Source organism: Podarcis bocagei (genome assembly GCF_964188305.1).
Source record: "Podarcis bocagei genome assembly, chromosome: 17".
Classification (NCBI taxonomy): Eukaryota; Metazoa; Chordata; class Lepidosauria; order Squamata; family Lacertidae; genus Podarcis; species Podarcis bocagei.
Genome location: NC_138143.1, coordinates 2,692,989 through 2,712,838, shown reverse-complemented (window position 1 = coordinate 2,712,838; position 19,850 = coordinate 2,692,989). Strand labels below are relative to the sequence as shown.

Below are 19,850 nucleotides of genomic sequence, written 5' to 3'. Positions count from 1 at the left end.
CAACCCCCTGCAATGCGGGAATCTCACCCAATGTGGGGATCAAACTCATGACCCTGAGATCAAGAGCCTCATGCTCTACCAACTGAGCTATCTCAATTCCCATTTTCCAAATGGCAGGGATAATGACTTGCCACAACACATCCATGACAGAAGTGGGACGTGGACTATTTCCCACACCATGCTCACTTTCATTCTGGCATGCCCCCGGGCTGAGAGAGTGGAACATTTACAAGGAAGCAGGGAAAGCATCAACTCTCAGCTCTGCGGGAAAGAGTGTATGGCTGGCATACCTGCACCACAAATATGTTTCTGTCTTCTACAGTTTAACTGACACAACTTCCTCCAAGGAATCCTGGGAACTGTAGGTTGCTGAGAATTCTGCATGTGAGACTCTAACAACCTTCACCAAACTACACTTCCCAGGAGTTCCTGAGGTGAAATAATCACCATTAATTCAGTTCAAATCAGTAAACCAGAGGTGCTGTTTTGCATCCAGCTTTGCTGAGAGTTTATTCCTCAGCTGTTTTCTTCCAAAGGACAAACCACAACTTCAGGAGTAAATAAGGTATCTGTATGGATATACCGTATTGCACAGTCTCTACGCCACGGTCAGGTGGGTCTCAGGATGGGGAAGACGCACATTGGCAGTGTGAACTGCGTTACAGGGGCTGGTCCTGTAGTTGAAGACATCTTCTTTTTGAAGCATTGTGCAATTTAAAGAAAAAGATCCATATGAAGGGAGAGCCAGGCCATGGAAGTTGCCCATCAACACTGAACGCCCTGGACAACAGGGCGCCTGGTCCTAGTCTTCCCCAGCATGGAGAGATGCACTGCAGTGCTGTTTAAATTGTAGTAATTATTTCTGCCAGTCTACATATCTATCTCTATTTTCCATTTAAATTATAGTAAAAAGATTCTTTCGTTTAACAAAATGTATATGGTGTATGATTGTATGCTTAAAGCAGGCACCAAAAAGAGAACAGGGAAGGCACCTGCCTGATGTCAATAAGCAGGGAGTTGTTACAAAGTACAGGTGCTGCCACATTAAAATATCACAACCATAATTAGTATAATACAACTATTTTAATTTAAATAGAAATACAATGCATCTTAGTGGGGAAGACTGTGACTAGGTGGCTTATTTGCTTGCTCAGTCTCCTGTCCAGGTGATAACTATTAGTGGTCAACTTCAAGGCCTTTGCTCTCACTTCTTGAAAGTATTTTTGAACCTGATACAAGGCCACCCTACCAAGGGACCATTTTCTTTGCATGGGGAAATAGCAATAGCTGTCCCCCTTTTCAGAGAGGCAGCAGCACCTTTTTGACACCTGCAAACCATTAAACCACCCACCACCCACATTTCAGACCTATTTGCATGTTTAGCAACCAAAATTGCTCGCAGCCAGAAAAGAGGGAGAGAAACAAAACCCTCAGAGGTTCATGTGTAGGCAATCAAGTCTATTGAAGAAAACTTTGCTGCATGTCATTTCAGGCATGAAAGATTGGTGCGAGAGGCATGGCAAGATCCATAGAAGTAATAATAATAATAATAATAATAATAATAATAATAATAATAATAATAATAATGCATTGTACATACTGTATATGAACATTTCTTCTATATCTGAGACCTTAGAATTCTTATAACAGCCCCACATTGGAGTCATGTCAGATGATGGGGCATTTAACAAATGTCCATGATGAGACAAGATTGGTCCATGAGCCAGGGGTTTCCCACCCCTCATAGTAAAAAAAAATCAATCAATCACACAAAGTGTTTCACATACTTTCGTTAATAAACTTTGAGCACCACTTTAGCAATCAGTATTGCCATCTCCATCCTGCAGGTAGTGACTTTGTAGCAGAGACATAAGAACATAAGAGCCCTGCTGAATCAGACGAAAAGCAGATCTAATCCAGCAGATCTTGTTTCTCACAGCGCTAGCCAGGTGCCCATTGAAAGTCCACAGCCAATACCCCTCTTCTGCGCTTCTTCTCCAGCAACTGATGTTGAGGAGCATGATTCCTTTGCTGTGGCTTGTGGCTCGCACAAATAAAGAGTCTCTCTCTCTCTCTCTCTCTCTCTCTCTCTCTCTCTCTCTCTCTCTCTCTCCAGGAGAGTTATAATGCCCCTTAGTCTGGAAGCAGGATAGCACCCTACACCCCCAATTACTTTTCTCCTAGCTGATCCCACTTTCAATACAGGAGATAATTTGTGTAAGATTTGTATACTGAGGGCTCCCTCTCCATGTCCATTTCCTCAATGTGGGGGCCAATTATTGAGAGGAGAGAAGACCAAGGAAAGGGGTGGCAGCGAGGTTGGAGAAAGCTTGGTTTATGTTATCTATCATATGCTCATATGCTATCATATGTTCACAAATTAGTAAAATTTAAATTGAGTTATTGTTTTTTAAAGCCACTGACTGAAGAAAAGGGTTGGCATTACAGAGTTCAGTCTGGCTGGGCTTCTTGCTTTGGTTCAGTATGAGGTGAACACAAGATGGATGCTGTTAACTGCTGCAGGAAGGCTGGAATTCAGGAAAAGCCAGTTGGAAACCAGCTGTTTGCTCTGTGTTGCAGGACCCTGGGGAGTTTGGCTGCAGCGTGAGCGTGCATTGAGTGTACGTGTTGGCGCGGGAGGTGGGGGCACACAGCTCCCTCCCTCGGCTGGCGGAGTCGCCATTCAGGACAGCAGGTGCTGTGGGGTGTCTCTGGTCGCCGCTCACTCAAACAGGGCTGGAAATCTGGGGGAACAGCTGAGGCTCCAGAGAGCTCAAACACGGCAGCAAAGGGCTCTGGGAGCTCAGCTCTGCACAGTGAATTTGAGGGGGGGGGGATTTCTACTGCCAAGGACTCTGAGCATTGGTGTGGACTGAACGACTGGAACTTGGTTGCATTGTGCCTGCTGGGACCTTAATGGGGGTGGGCAGCATGCAAATGATTTATCCTGACACAGCCAAGGAAAGACAACCTTCACTCCTCTCAGGCCACCACAAGTAGTTTGCTCCCTGTGACTCGGCATCTGCCCCCGTCCTGGACGCTGGATGTGGCGGTACTGCATCTCGGTGCGCACCCTGAGGTATCTATCATTCCCAGCATATTGGCATGAGTCATGGGGAAAGAGGGCAGCGCCAGGTTAGAAGAAACAAAGTGGGTCTTCGCTTAGATGCGATCAGGAGGGGGCGGGAGTGAGCATAATGGAACTCTGCAACAGACACTGGGATTAGTTTGGAAGATATGGGGACACCTTGCATTCTGTCTGCTTTGCCCAGATGGAACCTAAAATGCATTATTTGGCTCGTTCGTTGCCTATCTAGCCTGTTCTGTTCCTGGGACTACGGAATAGCACTTGGCACCCCATTCATCTTCCCAATGTCACTAGGAAGGAGGTTGCTCTTGTTCCCGTTTTGCAGATTAGGGGCTGGCACTAGAGAGCTAGAGGCTGGCTCATGGCCCAACCAGAAGAGTGGTTTCTGGGGTTGCTCAAAGTTTATGCTGTGTGTCTGCTGCTCACCCATCCCATTCCAGAGGCAGCTGCCTTCCACATTGGATTCTGCTTGGGCTAAGGCAGCCTTACCATTAATTCAAATCAATGTCTGTCAGGGTGCAGATTCTGGATGGTATTAAAGCTGTTAGAGAGAGAGGCAGGCAGGTGTAACCTCTGGAAGGCACAACCCACCAGGAAATGGTCCTCTGCAAGCTTCAGAGCTGGCAGTGATAAGGGGATGGTGGTGCCGGCACTGATGGAGAAAGCCGCTGGCTCTCATCTTTTCTGTGGCAAGAGGTAGTGACTATGGCCCCTATGGTTGAAGGGTGTGAAAGGAGGCCAAGCCAGACCCTGAGAACAGGTCCTGCCAAGGAGGACACAGTGACTCAGGAAGAGAAGAACTGCCTGGGGGATGTGCTGTTTGTTCTTCAGCTATGACAGGAATGCACACTGGCAGGGCACAATGCTTGGTGTCTACTGGTTCGACAGGCTACTCCAGTCCCTGCAGGGGGCACTCCTAGGGTGCCTCTCAGGTGTCTTGGCCTCTAAGCAGAGGTGGCCCCATCATGAGGCCAGGCGAGGTGGTGATTTGGGGTGTCATTAAGGGCTAGAAGACAAAGCAGAGCTGATCCCGCAGGTTCCCCAGTGAAATTAATGGGAGCCATGCATGAGAACTTCATGACAGCTTGACTTGAGGTTCAAGAGAGGGGATGCCATTTAGATTTTAGGCCTCAGTACCAAAATGTCCTGGGCTGGCGCTGGAGGCTCATGATGCTGGTCAAATGAGCCAGCTGTTGCACTCCTGGTGATGATTGGGAAGAATGTATAAGGAACTAGGCTGTGTAACGACTTTGTAGTCAAGGGAATTGGGTGGCCAGGGGAGAACTGAAGAGGAAATTGAAAGAGGAAGCTGCCAGATGGGAACAGAACACTTGGGTGGGGCGTCTCAGTTGGAAACCCCCCTCCCCCACTACAAGGGACTTGCAGAACTGAAGACTGCAACAAAGCCATGTCCTTGATGAGACGAAGGCAGTGGAATTAGAGTGAGGAGCAGCTGTGCTGGGATGAGTCTCCATGAATGATTAGCAAGTAACTTCCTGCTATATCTGTGTTGGTTGGTGTTAGACAAAGAAGTTTGGGAAGCATCTGCAGTTTCCAGGACCAGCAAGAGCAGGGGGAAGTTACAACAGCAGCTGCTCCAGGCCTAAAGATCAGGCCCAGGCCGAGAGGCTGCTCTAGCAAGGAAGGGACTAAAGCCTGGGGAAGAACAGCGGCCTGCCAGGCTGGAAGGGGGATGTGAGACTTTGGTGCACACCTTTCAACTGGCCGCTTCCATTCCCTATGAATCATGAGCGAGAGGAGCACCTGCACACCCAGGTCCTGAGCGCAGTTACTTCTGGGTTATGCTGCATATCATGGGGTGGGCTGGAAGCAATGAAAGACAGGCTTGTGCTGCGTCCCATCTGCACACACGCAGAGACCCTCCAAGTGTCCCTTTTCATTAGAGAAATGTTGGGGGGTATGGAGTATCCAACCTGCAAGCCGTCTGAAGGCAAACCTGTATAAGGAATGTTTTTTTAAAATGTTTAATGTTTTATTATGTTTTTATATATGTTGGAAGCTGCCCAGAGTGACTGGGGCAACCTAGTAAGATGTGTGTGGTATAAATATCATGATGGAATGGGACGTCCCTATTTTCGCCAGAGAAATGTTGGAGGGTGTGCACTGGGTGGGTTGGAAGTAATGTCCAGGCTTGTGCTGCGTCCCATCTGCACACACACCCATCCCGCATGCCCCCCCCCATTCACCCCCCACTCCCTTTGGCAACCATTCCCCTTTAAAAGAAGATACACAGTAGCTTCAGGGAGGTAGCCGTGTTGGTCTGATGCAGTAGAAATATATATAATATTTTTTTTAAAAAAAATGTCCAGTAGCACCTTAGAGACCAACTAAGTTTCTTCTTGGTGTGCATGCACACTTCTTCAGATACCAGATATTTCGTGCATGCACACGAAAGCTCATACCAAGAACAAACTTAGTTGGTCTCTAAGGTACTTCTGGACAATTTATTTATTTATTTTATATATTTCTACACAGTAGCTTGTGTAATTTCAAGCCGCTGCCAGGCCGCTCCTTCCTAGCATGACCCTGGCTGTAGGTGTTTAGGATTGCAGCTGTGGCAGCCCAGGGCTTGGTAGTTTCAGTTGACAAGGATAACAGCTACAAGAGTTGGATGGATGGTTGGGTCTAAGATTGTGGTGGTGGTTGCTGCCAGTTTTATGTTTACAGGTTTCCAGTGCAGCAGGCTAGGGCTGCAGGAAGCTGAAAATGGGAGTCCCTCATGTTTTATCTTTTTGCACTGTGACTGTTCTCAAAAACGGAGTGTCTCTGTTTGTTTGTTTGTTTGTTTGTTTGTTTGTTTGTTTGTTTGTTTGCTTTTTATGAAGTCAGCACTGAGATGGGAGCCCTGGCTTCAGTGGGAAGAAGATTTAAGTAATCAAATGAGGGAAACAGATGTTGGGGAAGGTGTGGTGTGGTGTCAAGTGGGGCGTCTTGCTGCAGCTGCTCAGATCCAAGGTAGCCTTACCATGAGTCCCTGGGCAGTAGATTCAGGTTATACCTGAAGACAAGCAGAGTGAGAGGTAGCCAGCTGTGATCCATGAGATGCAGTCAGTTGGTAAGTTCTCTCACAGAAGGAACAGGAAAGGAAGTTTCAGGAGGGCTTGTGCCAGAGGATTTCCCAGCGAATTTCAAGTGGGGGTGGGGGGTTCACTTTTGTCAAAACTGGCCCACCAATTTGGCTGTATTCGATTTCATTGGGAGGGGCAAAGTTCCAAGGTATGTTTAGTTATAACTGAGGCTAAGGGTGTGCGGCACAGTGAATTTTAAGAGCATTGGTTGTGGTTACTTCTGTTTATCTCTTAACTATAACAATATCATCAAGACAAAACAAGCAGGCACCACATTTTAAAAGCAAATGCTTACCAAACACACAGGACTATTTAATTGTGTATAACAGTAGTCACTCAGAGTGCACAACCTGAAAATTGGTCAAAGACATCAGTGCTCCAGAATATCAATTGCATGTGTCTAAAACACTGGAGAAGTGAAAAGTCCCCTTTCTGAAGCAGCATGCCTATTGAACAAAATATGTACAAGTGAGAAGGCGCAGCTGGCATGGGGGGGTGCTTCTCTAGCCCCATAGCCAGCCTTATCAGGGTGGATAACATCAACTTTCCCAACACGAGAGGTCACCCTTATTCCCATTTTACAGTTTGAGGAACTGAGGTAGAAAGGGGGCCACTTGCCCAAGCAGGGATGCCAACTTGAATAAAATATTGGGGGGACCCAGGTATGTTCTGCCCCACATAGTCACATGATGTGGTGCACACGCAACATTTGAATGACACTTTTGAAAAATTTGATAAATAATTTTTTTAAAAAAAACATTTGAATGGCACAGCCTATCAATTGGGGGGGGGGTTTGGCTCCCTCAAATATTATATTAGGGGGTGAAGGGACCTCGGCCCCTATGAGTTGGCTCCTATGTGCCCAAGGCTACCATACTGAACTGGGATTTGAATTCAGGAATTCCACGTCTGAGGTGCCAGCTCCTGAACTATGTTGCCTCCCATCCAAGCAGAGGCTCAACAGCTGCCCCATCCCTCTTAGTTGCCATTCCTTTTCCAGACCTGGGGATGGGTTCCCACTTTTTAAAAGAATGACTTTGTTTCTGCAGCTTTTTAACAGTAGCCTAAAATTCAAAAATGGGACGCGGGTGGTGCTGTGAGTTAAACCACAGAGCCTAGGGCTTGCCAATCAGAATGTTGGCGGTTCAAATCCCCGCAACGGGGTGAGCTCCCGTTGCTCGGTCCCTGCTCCTGCCAACCTAGCAGTTCGAAAGCACGCCAAAGTGCAAGTAGATAAATAGGTACCACTCTGGTGGGAAGGTAAACGGCGTTTTTGTGCGCTGCTCTGGTTCACCAGAAGCAGCTTAGTCATGCTGGCCACATGACCTGGAAAAACTGTCTGCAGACAAACGCCAGCTCCCTCAGCCAGTAAAGCGAGATGAGCGCCGCAACCCCAGAGTCGGGCATAAAACTCAAAAGTATAGCAGCTTGATGTTTTTGCTGGCGGAGAAAAGCTTCTCCTGATAATTTTTTGTATGCCAGGCTGCTATGAAGGCCCTCCACATTATGTCTTCAACAACTGCATATTGGGAAGAATTTCACATGCTAAATTTGTCTCTTGTGTAACCATTAAAGGCAGAGGTGCTCTGACAGGGGAAAAAAGATAGCAACTCAACTCCCTAATACATTATTTCTGCTCTCAGAGCTGGAGATAGAACTGTTGAAGATCAAGATACAGAACCTTTATCTTCTTTGCAGTGGACCACCTGGCAGCAAAGGAGAGCTTGAAGTCTGTAATCATAACAAACATTGAGCAGTTAAATTGTGAGCTGCAGCTGGCCTGCTCTGCTCTGAGCACACCTGGTTTTAGTACCTGGGCAGCTGTCCCAACTCCAGGAAAAGGCTCTAGGTTAAAGGCTGCTCTGCACAATGTGATGGGACGTCATGACGCTGCAGCATGGCACGTGCACACTGGGCACCCACAGTCTGGGGCCCAAGTCAGCGCTGCTGGGAGAGAGAGAGTTTTGGTATGCGGGGGCACTCAGTCATGGGAGCCCCCGCCTGCAAGCGAAAGTGGAGCAGGCCAGGTTTACCAGCTGAGTCTGAACCAGCTCTCTGGTTTCTGTTGCTTGCTGTGTCTGTCATAGTTTATGGTGAATAGGGCAGCCACTTCTGCATTATCAAAAAGATACCACAGATAGAGGAGAAAAGAGAGTGCAGATGTGAATAAAATATGAATATGCTAATATTTATGAATAGATACAAATGTAAAAATAATTACTATCAGAACATAAGAGAAGCAGTGTGGGATAAGACCAAAGGTCCGTCTAGTCCAGCCCTCTGTTCTCGCAGAACTGCCATCCCACAATGCATCCCTCCCTGCTGGAGAAGACTGTGGCCACTGCAGCCAGGTAACCTCTGTGCCTGCTAAGGCTGCTGCCGCCCATGTGCTCTCTGTTGCATGGGTCTTTATCTTTAAAATAGCCCTTCAAAAAGAGGATGCCTTCCAATTAAGGACTGTTCTCTATAAAGTAGAACATATCATCACTTCAGTAGTGAAAACAAATGAACACTATTCATTCTTGTGGGAGAAAAACAGGGTTTGCGACCAGAACTTGTGGGTTTGTTCCATAGTTAAGACAGATACTAGGAGTTTGTTAGGCTGTGCCAATGTGAGAGTAATTGTGCATGCAGTGTTTGTAAGAGAGAGAAACTTTGGGCTATTTATAGTGTGGGTGTGACAGATGACATGGCCTTTGTGTTTTGCTTGCTGGGTGTGGAAATTCTGGATTGTGGGTGACTCTTTGGGGGCTGTTCTCCTTGGCCAGTGGTTAAGCCTATTCAATCATGTCAGATGAGTTTAGCAAGTGCTCACCCAACTAATAAGATGCTAGACTGAAGCAAACCTTCCCCAGCACAAACTGCTCAAGCAGGAATGTCCTGCAGCGACTGACCAATAGCCCTTCCTGTTCTGTATCCTGATCAGCAAGGAGGAAAAGGACCACCCCCTACCCCTTGTGACCTGATCTGTAGCTGCTGCCTTATGTGGATTATAACACAAGGATTCTGTTGGGTAGGCAAAAGGAGTTCCTTTTGAACACACCAAGCTGAAGGTGGCAGGAAGAGAGGTATAAATTAAGAGTTGCAAGCAAAGGTGGTTTAAAGTGACTTTTTGGAAGATGCGGCAGGTCCTGCCGGGGGTGGGGTGGGGTCGGTTCTTATCTCTCTAGTGAGTCTATCTCTCTTTTCACACATGTTTATATTGACTTTAACAACTTGGCTTAATCCCAAGGTTTTGGTGGGATTTCAGTTGACCTACAGTTTGATGCAAAGAAATGAATGTCCTTCTCTAGCCTGTCTTAGTTCAGTGTAAGGATGTCCCCTAGGATTATTGGTATATGAAAACATTAGTTATTGCTTGTGGTTTAGCTATGTGACTTTACAGAGGAAAAAAGGCATAAGTTGAGGTTCAGTGACACAACAAGCCAGACTCTGTCTTGTTCATTTGTGGCATGGCGGAAATCGGAATAACTTTTGAGCAGCATTTTGAGCACATCAAACCATTAAACTATCATTAATGTGATGAGAGAACCAGGTCAGTACTGCATATGCAAAGCATTTTGAATCCTCAAAGTATTTGATCAGTGTGAAATTAATGATAAGTCACAGAGCTCAGCATGGAAGAGCATGAAGCCCTTGTTGGATCAAACCAGAGGTCCATCTAGTAATCCTTTTTCTAACATGTCCAGCCCAATCCCTTTAGGAAGTCCATAAACAGGACACGAGGGAGGCATCTCTCTCTCATTGTTTGTCACCCAGCAACCTGGAGGTGCACTGCCTTAAGCGTTGGGTATTCTGTATTTAGTAGAGGTTGATATGCCCAACTGCCATAAATGTATCCCATGTTTCTGTCAGATCTGTGCATTATTTAATAAATTGCAAGTGATTATGTTTCTGGTTCTGCACCTTGAATATATGTCTGTGGTTCTCAAACTGTTTTCTCTGGGCCACACTTTCAGGATAAAAATTTGCTTGCATTACACCATTTTTTATTGATAAGGGAAATACATTGGGAAACTCCTGGCAGGGCTTGATTTATAACATAGAACACAACTACCGTACTTTGTTATATGATCATGGGACATCTAGAAAGTATAAACCAACGCAGCTACGTCAGAACATGAATCATTCACATAATAAGGTAAAGGTATATATAATTATAAAGGAGCCTCTTACTTAAGCAGTGCTTTTTTCTGGAGGTACTCTGCTTTTGCTGGGTAAATAAATATATTAGGTCTAATTTGAGACAAACAAACTTTCATCTCCTCATCAACACAAATAAGCCCTTTTCTTTTCTGATCTTTCATATTTGTCAGAGTTGAAAATTCCTGTTTGCAACAGTATGTCATGGTGAACTGTAGAAGAATAGACAAAGCCCTCTCTTCAAACGGCGATTCTGGGTCACAACTAGGATTGTCCTCAGTATCACTTGATGCTTTTGCTCTCATTTTGAAAAAAATATAAATCCATATTCTAAAAAATATGTATTTTGATACTATGTGTTCAGTGTTTTAATTTGTTGGAAGCTGCCCAGAATGGTTGAGACAACTCAGTCAGATGGGTGACAGAGAAACAAACAAACAAACAAACAAACAAACAAACAAACAAACAAACAAACAAACAATTTGTCCTTGAATCTTCCTGCCACACTTGTCATCCTCTCCTACCACACCAGTGTGACGTGCCACATCCTTTGAGAACCACTGATATAGATTCCGATGCTTTATTGGAATATACAGTGGAGTACATTCAGTGAGGTGTCTTTGCATTGACTCTCCTGACAATAGCACAGTTTGTGACTTTTATATTTTGTTGCACATATTGTTGATGCATCAGTGAAATATGCAGCTTTAGATATTTGTGTGTGTGGTTTGTTAGTAAGACTCTGCTGATGGTTGAGTCAATGTGTGCGTTTTTTTAATGTTACCATGTGTCTGTCAGAAGGCATGTGCCTGCCTATGCTCGTGAACATGTGTCAGTGTTTGTATTGGCACCGGTATGGGGGGTGAGGATAATATCCCTAGACACACCAGGACTGACTATCCCCGACATGTGCTCACTCCCATAGCCAATGTGACTTGAGAGGAGTAGTGATTATAATCTTGACTCCAGCAGCAATTGGAATGGCAAGAAGAGTTAATTGGCATTGAAATGTTATTTATTGAGCAGCATAACACCCCCTCTCTTTTCTGGAGCCTTTCTGTGAGATAGCTATTTTGGAGCTGTTGCCATGACAATGGGCAGGCATGCAATAATTATGGCGACTCCAAATTGCTGTTCTATTTAGGGGTGACATTTGGGAGGGGGCTCTACAGCCAGGTAACGTCTGCTAAAACAGAGAAATAAAAAAACCACCCCCCTGTGTTTTGACTCCAGGATCCCCTTCTTAAGGTGGTCGACCTTGAGCTTAGGCATAAAAAGCAGGAGACTTGGCTCCCAGTTTCCACTCAACTGCTTTCTGCTCACACATGCTGGGAAACTGTAGGTGGGAGTGGAAGTTCCCTTCACCTCCTGCTTTTCTCAAGGGGCAATTGAATCTGCAGCCTCTGCACTGGCCGCAAATCCAGGGTTTCCCAACCTCCCTTCTCATATGTCAACTGCTTTGTGTGTGTAAGACATAAAGTGTCTACTTCATGGACAAGCTACAGCCTCATCTGTATTGCAGAAATAAATGAAGAATTCCATTTGTTCAGAGAGAATTCTCTCCCTTTGCTCACAGAAACATGCTTATCCTCCCATAGTCCAGCCCCAAGTGGGAGGGGTGTCTCTGTACTTCTGGGCCACTCTTTCCACAAATCCAGGCTGCATACCCTCCCTTTTGAGCATCTCGACTCGCATAACATCACTATGGTGATGATGGTACCCATCCTCTTCCTTGCAGCAGCCATAGCAACCTAGCATCTCACCCCCTCCGCTCATCCCCATGGCAACCACATCTAAGGCCTGCTCTGCTTCATCAATAATTTCCTAGCTGTGTTGCTGCTGTTGTCAGTTGTTTGAGGATGGGCAACAAGGTGGGAGGGCAGTTGCAGTTCAGCCAATTCAGCCACAGAAAAGAAGGAAAGATATAGTCTGTCTGTATTACATGCAAGTGGGGTGCAAGGGGTGTGTGAAGACAGAGGGGATTGCAGTAGTTTGAGGGTTCACTCTGCCCAGTGTTTATATATTTGCATAAGATGGAGAGAGCATTGCTTGTACATGAACATTTCATCTTTGCAGGTTATTTTACAGTTTTTGTTTTTGAAATTTGTGTGTTGGATGTGTGTTATGGCACACTTGCACGTTCCAGGATTTATTTATAGCCTTGTAAGACTGGATAGATGGGGCAATGCTCAAAAGGGGCTCACAACAGGAAAATATGTTTTTCAACAACCCAATCCTATCTATGTCTTCTGAGAAGTAAGTCCCACTGAACTCAATGGGGCTTGCTCTCAAGTAAGTATGTATAGGATTGCAGCTTCCATCTGATAAACTGTATATTGTCAATGATTAATAATATGGTCTGAGGGTTGTAGGAGTGATAGCTTAGGTGTTTGTGCTGTAAACATGGGTAAAGGCAATATTGGTCTGAATGTTTTTATCACTTTGTATATGTATGTACATAAACAATTATATAGGCCCTATTTGACCCAACTATTTGACCCACCCCTGATACTTGTAGCTGCCTGCCAGTGTTTCTTTGCTCACATGTATGAACAGTATGCAGTCTTGCTTATGTTCATGCTTCTCTGTGTGTGCATGGGAATGATTGAAGGCTTGTGAGTCTTAGAGAGTTTTCTGAGTTGTTTTCGTGCTGCTTCCTCATTGTGTATGTAGGTAGGTAAGTTTCCATGCTCACAAAGGCACACAAGATTTGGGCCAGGAGTGGACCTATGTGAGTGTCTTTTATACTAGCACCCACACAGCTAAAGAGTACATACATAGAGTATCAGGTTTGTTCATTTCCCCCCAGTATTTTGAGTTCATCTCATGTAACCACATAAATAAGTGCATGTTAACTGTGTGATTAGGCAGTTTATTCAGGACAAACAGAGGACAGTATTTCTTCATGTGACACTTAACCAGCTTGTGGAAATTATTGTTACAAGACATGGTGATGGTTAGTAGCTTATGTTTCTTCCCCACTGTAATAGCTATACTTTGTTCATTCACTTACGGGGCAACATTGACATCAAATTGTAAATCTCTGTATGTGCATATTTTAATGGGTTTTTAATTTTTTTAAGAAGATCCTAAAATACATGTGTTCAGATTATTTGACCCTTCCCTGCTTATGCAGCTATGTCATGTCTGCTTAGGTGGATTGACAATAACAGGATATAGAAATGTAAAAGAATGTTACACCCCCATAAAATGTGGGATTGCAATTCCTCATGTAACTTACAGCAGGAGAGTGATGATTGGGCAGCACTAGGACTTATCAGCCTGTCTTGGGAATATATGGAGATTAGATCTGTCAATGACAATAAGCCATGAAGGGTACATGGAACCTCCAATATCCTGGAATATTTAATATTACATGTTGAGTTAAACAAATGAAGTGTACTTGCCACCTGACCGGGTGGGCGGGTGGGGACATTTTAGTCATGGAACATTTTACTTTTATTTTATTTTGCTTTTGAGCCAGTTGCTGAGGAAGGAAGGAGCATGGCCACACACACCCCTTTATCTAAGCCTTGAAAATAAAAACAATAAAATTTGTGCACTGTAGATGACTAGATAGCATTTGTGTAGGGCTCTGCCGCCTGTTTCCACTACACAACCCTCCCTGACACAACCCTCCTCAAGCAAGATGAATTTTAACAGGGAGAAATGTAAAGTATTGCACTTGGGCAAAAAAAATGAGAGGCACAAATACAAGATGGGTGACACCTGGCTTGAGAGCAGTACATGTGAAAAGGATCTAGGAGTCTTGGTTGACCACAAACTTGACATGAGCCAACAGTGTGACGCGGCAGCTAAAAAAGCCAATGCAATTCTGGGCTGCATCAATGTATTCTGCATCAATGTATGCCACTGTATTCTGCTCTGGTCAGACCTCACCTGGAGTACTGTGTCCAGTTCTGGGCACCACAGTTCAAGAAGGACACTGACAAACTGGAACGTGTCCAGAGGAGGGCAACCAAAATGGTCAAAGGCCTGGAAACGATGCCTTATGAGGAACGGCTAAGGGAGCTGGGCATGTTTAGCCTGGAGAAGAGGAGGTTAAGGGGTGATATGATAGCCATGTTCAAATATATAAAAGGATGTCACATAGAGGAGGGAGAAAGGTTGTTTTCTGCTGCTCCAGAGAAGCGGACACGGAGCAATGGATCCAAACTACAAGAAAGAAGTGTTATGTAGTGTAGTTTTCACCCTGGGCCAACAGGGGGATACTGTATATAGTTTTCACTCAGGTCTGTAGATAGTTTTCACTCAGGTCCGCGGCAGTTAGAGAGGGTGCACATCGATCTGGCTGGCCCCTTTCATGGCCGGACCTTTATGGTAGTGGTGGACGCCTATTCCAAATGGCTGGAGGTCGCCCTGATGCCCTCCACCACTACCGAAGCTGTCATCCGGGTGCTGCGAGGCCTGTTTGCAACGCATGGGTGTCCTGATGTCCTTGTCTCTGACAACGGACCGCAGTTCACGTCAGGCACGTTTGAGCGGTATCTTTTGGAACTGGGCATCCGCCATGCCCTAACGGCACCTTTTCATCCATCCAGCAACGGGCAAGCGGAAAGAATGGTGCGCTCGACAAAAGAGGCACTGGCGCGCCTGGACCGGGGAGACTGGCATGAGCGGGTCGCCGAATACTTGTTCGTGCAACACATCACTCCTCATGCGGCCACAGGGAGGAGTCCTGCTGAACTGCTTATGGGCCGCCGCCTCAGGTCACCGCTCGACCGGCTACACCCAGACTTTGCCGTGGCTGAACCCCCAGGCTGTGCCAACGCACCACGGTCATTTGTCCCAGGAAACCAGGTCTTTGCCCGGAACTATGTGGGGGACATCCCTTGGGTGCCAGCCACAGTAGTGGGAGTCACTGGACCTCGCTCGTACCAGGTGGCACTCGAAGACGGACGTTTGTGGCGATGGCACATAGACCAGCTTAGGCGCAGGGTTGGCGACTTGGACACTACCGAGGTGCCCCCAACTGCGCTTGCGGCTCCAGAAGAGACACGTACAGATGGCGAGGCCCCACCTACACCTCCCTCGCAAACTGCCAGCGTGGAGCCGAACCAAGCCGTCTCAGAACAGACTCAGACCACTCCATTTGCGGAGGCTCCACCCACAGCAGCGGATCCAGGGGAGTTGGTTCCAACGCCACCTAGGGTCGCACCACAGCCTCAGCGAGAACTGTGTGGCCCTCCGGACTTGGCTACCAGTCCCCGGCAGTCTGGCAGAGTTTCCAAGCGCCCAACTTATTTAAAGGACTACGTTGTTGGACAGGTATCACTGTTGGTCTAAGTATGGGAATGTAACCGTTATGCTTTTGTGCCTAATTGAACCATTACGCGTAGTGCTGTATATAAGGAAACCATTACGATTGTACCTAACGCCTTATCTCGGTGGGGAGGGGTGTTATGTAGTGTAGTTTTCACCCTGGGCCAACAGGGGATACTGTATATAGTTTTCACTCAGGTCTGTAGATAGTTTTCACTCAGGTCCGCGGCAGTTAGTTTAGGCGGGAACTCTGAGCTGTTGTGGTTACAATGTTGACAGCCGGCTGCCTATAAATACAGGCCGGCTGAGCTGTTCGCAGTCAGTTCTATTCCAGCTTGTCTTAATAAAGAGCTACTTGAAGAAATCGCTGTGCCGGCTGCTATGTCAACCCACTACTTAATAAGAAGATTCCATCTAAACATTAGGAAGAACTTCCTGACAGTAAGAGCTGTTTGACAGTGGAATTTGCTGCCAAGGAGTGTGGTGGAGTCTCCTACTTTGGAGGTCTTTAAGCAGAGGCTTGACAACCATATGTCAGGAGTGCTCTGATGGTGTTTCCTGCTTGGCAGGGGGTTGGACTCGATGGCCCTTGTGGTCTCTTCCAACTCTGTGATTCTATGATTCTAAGCCCCACCACAGTTAGCAGAATGTTTGTTATTTCAGCAGCTGGAAGCCGTGAGTCAGGGGAGGGCAGTTACCCTGTTCATTTCCTGCTTGTGGACTTTCTGCAGAGGCAAATGGGCTGGCTGCTGATGCTGCTGAATACAAGGATGCTGGTGTAGTTGGCTCCGTGGTCTGGATTAGCCTAGGCTGTTCTCTGCAGGATGGTTTCCTTGGTATAGTGTTCCAGATTATTTCTTTCCCCCACCCCAAAATTGAAGCTTGTCAGGCTACCTTTTCAACCCTCTCCCCATCATCTCCCTGGTGTAAATAAGGTGGCATTAAATGAATGAGGAAGGGAAAATGAGCTCAGCATTTTGGCTTAGCTTGGAAGGTTACCTGTTGAAGTGTATGACCTATGACCTCCAACTTACCATTTTGCCAAAAATGTTAGCATGATTTGAGAATTAAACCGTGCCCTATCTGAGGGAGCTCCCTCACCCCAGACATTTTGGTGCTTGAGGAAGACAGCCTAAATGGCAACTTCCCCTTCACACACACAAACACACACTCATTCACAGGGAGTGCATTCTCCATTTTTCCTGCACAAGAACAAGTGTTGTGCAAATGCACTGTCAGGGGCTTCCTGCAGGGGATGTGCCCCGTGGTCAGATCTGTCTGCCTGCTGCTTTTTGGGGGTCTCAAAATTTGCCCCCTGAGACTGCTGTTGACCATATCTCCCCCCTAATTAGCTGCTCATGTACCTTCCCCCTCCCATCACCACTTGCTTTCTACAGTTGGCAATAGGACAGCAGTTTAAGGCCTGAATACCACAGAAATTCAGCCGGTGCAGTGTCTCCCAATGAAACAAGATGTAACAAAACAAAGCTTAAGACTACTAAAGAGAGCTGCAGTTTGGGATGCTTGGGCTATACTTTTCCTTGGTAAGATTGCCATCTTTTTGTGCTTCTACCTTTTGTAGCAGCCTGACAGGTAAAAATTTAGCATGCAGAGCTTTTCCTGCACTAGGAGAAAACATCAATCTGCTGCTTTTCTGTGCTTTAAGCTTCTGTCAAAAGAGGGGCCATTCAAAAACTGAAAAGATGGGACAACCCATTTCCAGGTTTGAGAAGAGAGGGTGGGCTGAATGACAATTGTTACAAACAGCTGACTAGATCAATAAATTAGACATGTATGTCAAATTCACATACTGACTTCCTTAATAATATTGGTGCCTGTTCTGTCTCAATACAAAGGAAGCGGTTTAGGGGCATTTTAGTTTGAAAGCTGAGTAAAGGGAAGCATGATAGAGGTATATTAAATTTAGTGGAGAAAGTAGAGACTAGAGTCATCCAGGGGAGCTGACTGTTGCCAGATTTAGGGAGACCAAAGGACGTGCCTCTTCTCATCATCCATTGCTCAACTGTGCAACTGGCTACCAGAAGATGTAGTGAGGACCTTGAAGGAATTTAGACCCATTGTTGAAGGATAAGGCTGTCCATGGGTGGCTACTAGGTATGAGGGCTATGCATTGTTTCTGGTGACAAAGGCAGTGTGCTGGTGAGGTGGGAAGCAGAAGAGTGTGCTGTGCGCTCTTGTCTGGCTTGTGGTACTGGTTAGCCATTGTGGTAAACAGGATGCTATCTATACTAGAAAGGCCGCTGGTCTGATCCAGTGCAGCTTTCTTAAGCTATTACAGTGGAGAAGCCTATATTGCTGGAAGATGTCCCTGTGGATGTGCAAAGTGAATTTTTAAACCACCAGGCTGATTAACATCCAGTACCCCTTCAATGTCTTGTGGGAGGGGGTGGGGTTATTGGTTTGTTTTTGTTCTTGCTTTTGTTATATATTTTGTGCTTTTTTAATCTTGTACTTTTCTGCTGTGAAGCGCCCTGAGATCTATGAATGAAGGACGGTATACAAATTTAATTAATTAATCATAATAATCCCCCAGCCAGAGCTTTCCAGAACTGCAGGGGTGGCATAGCGGGTTCGGGGACCTGGCAGCCACCAGCTAGACAGGCGGGCGTTTATTCTTTCTTAGAAACTTTCTCCTAGCCGAAATCCTCTTCCCGAGGAAGGAGAGAGAGAACGAACCAAAGGGGTGGGGGGTGGGGGGTCGCCCAACCCCGAAGCCTGGCTCCTCCCTGGGCCCGCCCGCCGGAGAAGCGCGGAGCTGAAGGGGCTTCCTTCGCCCCCCAGCGCGGAGCCGGCGCGCCCGTCTGGGGGTCCGGGGAGGCAAGGAGGGCGGGCCTGGCGGCGCAGGCTCCTCCTCGGCTTGGCGCGCCGCACGCAGGCAGGCAGGGATGGAGGAGCGGCGGCGGCGGCGGCGCTGCTGCTCGGGGGCTCCGAGGAACCGCGGCGGCGGCTGAGACCCCGCGGCGCTTCCCCGCCCGCCCGCCCGCCGGTCCGGCCATGTGGTGCCTGCAATGCTCGTCCGAGCGCCGCCCGGGGCAGCTGCAGCACAAGCTCCTGCGCGGGTGAGTGCGCCCCCCCGGCCCCCCGGCCTCCGCCTCGCCCGGGCTGCGCGGGGGCTGAAGTAGCGCGGGGAATATTGCAGCCGGCAGAGAAATGCCGCCGCCTCCCCCCCCCCCCCCAATATCAGTCCTCTTCGTCAGGGAACTCCCCGCTCCCCATCTGCTTTTGCCTTCAGCGGATTAAATGTTGCGCGCGGGGGGGGGGAGTTTTCTCCGATACCCCACTGGGTGATGCCCACCCATCCAGGAAATACCCCTTTCGTAGCCTCTCACATCCCCCCCTCCCCACAATTTGTCAGATTTTAAAATTTCTTAAATGATCTTAGAAGGAAACCTTTCTGATGTCTCATACGGGTCTCCCACATAATTTCTCCTGAGTAGTTTCCTTACCATCCCCCCTCCATTTATTCTGCAGGAATCCCCTTATCCCCTCCTGGAGCCACACGCCCCGAAGATGCCCCTTGGGCAGGAATGTCCCTTGCCCCCCCCTGCACTCAGTGGCTGACCCCCACCGCTGTGCCCATCACCTGTTTGGAACAGCCTTCCTTCTTTCCTCCGGATTTCCCTTGGGTTTCTCAGCAGACAAAGGAACCTTGAGACTATTGCTGGGGGGCTGCCCTGCAACCCCAGCCTGCCCCCACCTGCCTGCCCCTCTGCCATCAGGCCTGGTTGCCCCCCCCCCCTTCCTTGGTCTCCGTGTCACTCTGGTCGAACTCCGCAGGAGGGTGGATGGGGAAAGAGCAACACTGAATTGGCTCCTCCTGTTGCTGGCTCTGGATCCCTCTCCTTGCCTTCTGCCTTGGCAATCCCAGCGGAAACAGGTAGCGCTAGGGTTCAAATCCTTACCCAGGCATGAAGTTCACTGGGTGTGTCTTGAGGCAAGACGCTGCCTCTCAGTCTAGCCTACCTCACAAGGTTACTGTGAAGATGAAATGAAGAGGGGGAGAACCACTTGTGTCCCCTTGAGCTGCTTGGAGGAAAGGTGGGGTATAAAAGTAATAACAAGAACATCAGTCAGTCCCTCAACTCTCCACAGGTCAGGTCTTTGAATGCCTTTTGCAAATATCCACAGGCTCCCTTTCCCCTTTCTTTTTAGCTCCATTGCTGGGCTTGGCCTCCCTTTGGCCTTCAGGGCTTGCACTCAGGCTAGGTTGTCATGTGGGCCTCCCT

General features: G+C 47.3%; 1 protein-coding gene across 11 annotated transcripts in view; it reads left to right on the top strand.

Moving 5' to 3' along the window:
- IQSEC2 (IQ motif and Sec7 domain ArfGEF 2) overlaps positions 1–19,850 on the top strand; it is a 168,143-nt gene that overhangs the window by 106,093 nt on the left and 42,200 nt on the right. Inside the window, exon 1 of one of the 11 annotated variants that reach the window (XM_081177330.1) lies at positions 4,551–4,576. The exons of 8 other annotated variants lie outside the window; for them this stretch is intronic. In XM_081177330.1, the coding sequence (XP_081033456.1) occupies positions 4,566–4,576 (11 nt within the window). In that variant the 5' untranslated portion in view covers positions 4,551–4,565. Of the gene's footprint in view, positions 1–4,550; positions 4,577–4,820; positions 4,865–18,569; positions 18,684–19,850 lie in introns of those variants that run through there. 2 more of the 11 variants (XM_081177328.1, XM_081177327.1) reach the window with 2 other exon arrangements.